This window comes from Cetorhinus maximus, chromosome 2 (genome assembly GCF_964194155.1).
Source record: "Cetorhinus maximus chromosome 2, sCetMax3.hap1.1, whole genome shotgun sequence".
In the NCBI taxonomy this organism is placed as follows: domain Eukaryota; kingdom Metazoa; phylum Chordata; class Chondrichthyes; order Lamniformes; family Cetorhinidae; genus Cetorhinus; species Cetorhinus maximus.
In genome coordinates, this window is record NC_135880.1 from 57,103,330 (window position 1) to 57,109,329 (window position 6,000).

A 6,000-nucleotide genomic window follows, 5' to 3' on the forward strand; every position below is an offset into this window, starting at 1 on the left:
AGTAACTCACCATCCTGACTTGGAAACATATCGCCGTTCCTTCACTGTCACCGAGTCAAAATCCTGGAACTCCCTTCCTAACAGCACTGTGCGTGTTCCTAAACTACATGGACTGCAGCAGTCAAGGCGGCAGCTCACTGCCACCTTCTCAAGGGCAATTAGGGATTGGCAATAAATACTGGCCCAGCCAGGGAAGCCCACATCCCATGAATGAATAAAAAAGGATCTAGACCCTTACTAATCTGACGTAATGAAAAAAATCAAGGAGCACCACACTTAATTCATCAAATTGGATAACTAATGGCTGTGACACTAACTGCAATCAATTGATTCATAGAAGACTATAAAATGGCTATTATTTTGCAACTCTTAAGCAGACTTCAGACTATTAACAGCACACTATACATAATGAGAATTATATTCCTTGAAAGTTCAAGCATTCGCAAATTTATTTTCTAAAATTTAATAGAACTTTTACATGGGGAACATTACCAGAGACCACAAACAAAAACAAACAGTGCTGGAAGAACTCAGCAAGTCTGACAGCATCTGCTGAGAGAAAGACAGAGTTAACTTTTCGAGTCCATATGACTCTTCCTCAGAGCTAAAGAGAAGTAAAAATGTGGAAAATATACTGTTTAACGGGGGTGGAACAGGTGAAGCTGGATACAGGACCAGCGATAGGTGGAGGCAAAGGAGAAATTGCAAAGAATGTCATAAACAAAAGGTCAAAGTTGTGTTAATGGTGGCGGTACTGGCTAAAGGAAGTGCTAGTGGTGACATTAAGAGTAGAAAGCAGAATGTGATAATAGCCGGACCAGTATAAGCACACTGGAAAGAACAACAGGAACAAGTGACAGATGGCCCTAGTGGGGGTGGGAAAAAGGATTGAAAATAGGCTAAAAGGTGGGGATAAAACAATGAATAAAAATGGAAATAAATTTTAAAAATAATGAAAGTGGAAAAAATAAAAATTAAAATATAAAAATGAATATTGAAAAAAGGGGATCAAAAAGGGGCGAGGATGGAGGAGAGTGTTCATGGTCTGAAGTTTTTGAACTCAACGTCAAGTCCGGAAGGCTGTAAAGTGCCTAATCAGAAGATGAGGTGCTGTTCCTCCAGTTTGCGTTGAGCTTCATTGGTACATTGCAGCAGGCCAAGGACGGACATGTGGGCATGAGAGCAGGATGGTGTGTTGAAACAGCAAGCAACAGGAAGGTCTGGGTCATGCTTGCGGACAGACCGAAGGTGTTCTGCAAAGTGGTCACCCAGTCTGCATTTGGTCTCTCCTATGTACAGGAGACCACGTTCCTTAGCAGCTGAAAGAAAGAGACAAAGTTTCTTGTTAAGGCATCGGATGAAACAAAGAATAAAATGAAACTGAGTGGATTCCGCCCAGGATTACAGGTATCTCCGGGACATACAACGCTCCTTGGACTGCTGTTCTCACCGCATCCTGAGATCCACACTCAGTGCCATGCGCCGCCATATGAACGCACTTGACCTCTCCCTCCAGCAGCACCGACTCACCCTGTTTCGTTTTATTCGTTGTCTCATCCGACACCTTAAACTTAGTCTCTTTCTTTCAGGTGCTAAGGAACACAAGCTCCAACAATTCATTGATATCAACGCCCATCCAGGACCCTTCACCCTTTCCCGTCCCTCTGACTCGATCCCTTGCCACGTATTCACCATACCCCCTGACCTTCCCCTCTTAGTATATATTTCACCACATTTTTACTGCTCTTTTTAGCTCTGAGGAAGAGTCATACAGACTCTAAACGTTAACTCTGTCTTTCTCTCCACAGATGCTGTCAGACCTGCTGAGTTTTTCCAGCACTGTTTATTTGTGTTTCAGATTTCCAGCATCCACAGTACTTTGCCATTACCAGTGACTATGTGAATTTAATGAATGCATTGGTTACTTTTTTCATCCTTTAGCTGCTGGCTTATCAGGCTACACTATGCACTAAGCTAGTGATTTGTTAAATTAATTCATGATATGTGGGCGTCACTGCCAAGGCCAACAATTATTGTCCATGGTGGTGGCGGTGGTAAACCCCCTTCTTGAAATGCTGTAATTCGTGTAATGGAGGTACTCCTATGGTACTATTAAGTAGGAGTTCCAGATTTTTGACCCAGTAACAATGAAGGAACAGCAATATATTTTCTAGTCAGGATGCTGTTTGACTTGGGAGGGAACTTGAAGGTGATAGTGATCCCAAGCACTTGCTGCCCTTGTTCTTCTAGAATGGTTTGGCCCTCTGTTCAACACAACACTTATGCAGCTATGATTTGCTCAGCCACACCCTCGCCTCCACCCTAGAAGCCCTAGTCCCCATTAAAACCATTACTCTCTCATGATGGCCATTCCCACTGGCACAGCCATCATCGCCACACCCTCAAGTCCAAGGGGCACAAACTTGAATGTATATGGCTAAACTAGTTGTCCGCCATTCACTAAGATCTAACTGAACCACAAAGCACTAGAGTCCTGCACACATCTGCAAAAACTGCTCACAATTCCAGGATTATCCTGGAATGAAGGTAACCCCTGACTTTTCATTACTGCAAGCTCTCTATCCTCAACTCCAATGACAAGTACAAGGACCTCATAGATTTCTTCATCATCATGACTGAGAGCATTCAAATAATCCGACACTTCCCTCTCTTCCTCTAGCCCATCAGGTCAAACTTCTAAGGCTTCCCCTGCTCTAGCCCTGAACTTGTTTCTTTCCCTGGTTTCTCTCCTATTGATCATCATGTCCTTTTGTCCACAAGTCCCACCACCTGCATTTTTGAATTTATTCCCACTAACTGCTGACTACCCAACCTTCCTTCCTGGCTCTCACGATAGTGAGATTGTTAACATTTCTCTCTGCTCAGGTTCTCTCCCTCTCCTCTTCAAATTTGCCATCATCACTATCCCTCTCCTTAAAAACCACTGACCTTTCCATCCTTGCAAACTACTGCCACACGTCCAACCTCTTTCTAGAGTCCTGGAACATGTTGTCACATCCCAAATTTATGTCCATCATTCCCTAGAGCTTCATACCTTCATCTCTCAAACAGGTTTCCATCCCTACCACAATACTGAAATAACTATCAAAGTGACAAATGATATCCATGTAATTGCAACAAAGACAAACTAACCCTCCTCATCCTTCTCAACTTGTCTGCAGCTTTTGACACGGTTGATCACACAATCCTTCTCCAACACCTCACCACCTTCCAGCTGAGTGGGACTGCACCCACCTGGTTCCATTCTTATCTAAATCACCAAAGAATCACCATCACTGGCTTTTCTTCCCATTCCCACAGTTACCTCTGGTGTCCGACAAGGATCAATCCTTGGATCCCTCCTATTTATCTTTCACATGCTGCCCCTCAGCAACATCACCAAAAACTTAGCATTAGTTCCCACATATATACTAACACCACAACAGCACCACCTCACCCACTTCTCTCTCTCTCAACCTTTCCACTGTCTCCAAATTGACAGATTGCCTATCTGACATCCAGGTGGGTGGAAACTTCCTCCAATTAAATATTTGAAAAACTAAAGCCATTGTCTTCAGTATCCACCACAAACTCTGCTCCCTCACCACCAATTCCATCCTTCCCCCTGGCAAGTGTCTAAGGCTGAACCAGGCCATTAGCAACCTTGATGTCACATTTGACCCAGAAAAAATATTTCAGCCACATATCCAGTGACACTAAGGCTGTCTACTTTCACCCATCTCACTTAGCTCTTCCACTGCAGAAACCTCACTCCAGCCTTGGTTATTCCAGCATACTCCTGGCTGGTTTCCCACAACCTACCCTCCATAAACTTAAGTCATCCAAAGCTCTGCAGCCTGTGCCCCAAGGACACACCAAATGGCATTTAGCCACCACCCCTGTGCTCACTGACCTTCACCAGCTCCCAATGTAACAACATCACAATTTTAAGATTCTCATCCATGTTTTCAAGTGTCTCCATGAAATCACCTCTCTCTCTGTAATTTCCTCCAGCCCACCAAGATATCAGCACTCATTTAATTCCGGCCTCCTGAGAAATCCCAATTTTAATCACACCACCACGTATGCCCCAAACTCTGGAATTCTCTAATCTCCACGAAAATGTTAGGTTATCGGGGTCAAACGGGAATGTGGAAATCGAAACGCAAGATCAGCCATGATCTCATTGAATGGTAGAGCAGGCTGTACTCCTGTTCCTATTTGTTACATTCTTATGTTCCTTAAAATCTACCTCTGGCCCTAATATCACCTAATGTGGCCTAGTACCTAATTTTGTTTTGAAGCACCTTTGGGCATTTTATTACGTTAAAGATGCTATCTAAATTCAAGTCATCACCGGGCAGCCAATCTGCGCACAGTAAGCCCCCAAAAACAGCACTGTAATAATGACTGGGAAAAACTCATTTGCTCTGAATAAGTCAAAGGCACTGAAGGACAAGCTGCTATTGTCCAGGAAACCCCCACCGACGCCATTAGTTCATCACGGGGTGAGCTGCAAGATCTGCCGTCCGCCAAGCCAACAACAACAGATAGAGGCCGCAGCCCCGCATTTGGCAAAAACAACCAGCGTTGCAGGATCACCAAAGCCAACCGCAATTGGAAGGAAAAGCGGGGCTGTTATTTACTGCTCCGTTGCCAATAACGCCGAACAGCACAGGTCGACCTACCTGAGCGACAGACTCATTACAGCACCAGACCCTGCACCGTTTCCAGCAGATGGCTACCTGGGTAACCAGCCGCTACCAAGTCCCGCCTCCCAACTCTCCCCAGCACCCATTGGGCGGATTAGGCCACCTGCTACTTATGATAGGACGGCATGCCCACACCCTTTTCTTATTGGCTGACTACGCTTTCAATTAGAGCATATTGCCTAACCGTCAGTGGAAGCTCGAGGAGTGACAGTTTCAAGCCAGCGGCCGGGGGCGGGGCCGGGGCCGGATCGCCGTCCAAACAAGTGCCAGGTGGGACAGCGGACGCAGGGAATCTCTGTCCGCTTGCTGTAAGGATCAAAGCTGCTGGCGGTGCCCTGGACACAACAACCAATAGTATGCAGGCAAGGATCATCAGTGAGGAACATAATGACAGACATAATGTAGACAACAGTCCCACAGAGGATGTCAAATATTTTGCAAAAAATTGGTAGTGAAAATTAAAGGACGCAGTTGCTGTACCAGTATTCCTCTTAAAGTGTGTATTGTCACCAAATGCAACACAAAGGTAAACATTGAGAACGGTAGAATTATTTTCAACATTATAAAAATTGCGGGAAGTAGGCTGGCATATGCTCCTTTTTATTTTTTTTTGTAGTACATCATTTTTATTTTTATTTTACACTTGTATCCAAATATTCTTGCTTGGGATCCATTCCAGAACCTGTTTACGCATCATCTGCAGCAGCAGGTGCATCCCCTCCCTTGGTGTTTCGTATGTAAATTACCTGTGCTCTGTGTTTACACACCAGCTTGATCATACCTTATATTGCCTGTATGGTTCGGGACTAGCAGGGTGGTGAAGGAAATGGATTGAGCAGGTTTTCAAAGAGAAAACAGTGGGCGACAGACAAGGGTGACAGTAATAAAAACAAAATGAATTCATCGCAAATCCGAATAAAACCCAGGGATGAGAGCGGCCAACGACAAAAAGGCCTGAAAAATGTATGTGACAAGGAATGATGCAAGTGCAAAGTGGCAAGTCACTGCAGCATGAGGGGGCGGATATGATAGCACTTTTAATGATCTGTAGTGAAATGAAAATGTTACTAGGCCACTTCACATAGGTGGAATTATTAAACTTCAGTTGGGTAGAAACATTAGTTTTCCCTTTGATTACCTTCTTTTGAGGGTGAAGACCCAGGGTGCAGGGAAAGAAACACAAGGACAGCACCTGGGCACCCAATGTCTGGCTCAACAGTAGCACCAGCTGTGGAGAGACCTACCTGACCATCCACCCCACTGAAGAATGGCACATAACACCAGGGAC

General features: G+C 44.7%; 1 protein-coding gene across 1 annotated transcript in view; it reads right to left on the reverse strand.

Annotated features, from left to right (window-relative positions):
- The window catches only part of cetn3 (centrin 3), a 43,343-nt gene extending 38,440 nt beyond the window's left edge, over nucleotides 1–4,903 (reverse strand). The window contains exon 1 of the mRNA XM_078564942.1: nucleotides 4,689–4,903. Within this exon, the coding sequence (XP_078421068.1) occupies nucleotides 4,689–4,705 (17 nt within the window). The 5' untranslated portion in view covers nucleotides 4,706–4,903. The remainder of the gene's footprint in view (nucleotides 1–4,688) is intronic.
- Between the last annotated feature and the right edge of the window lie 1,097 nt (nucleotides 4,904–6,000).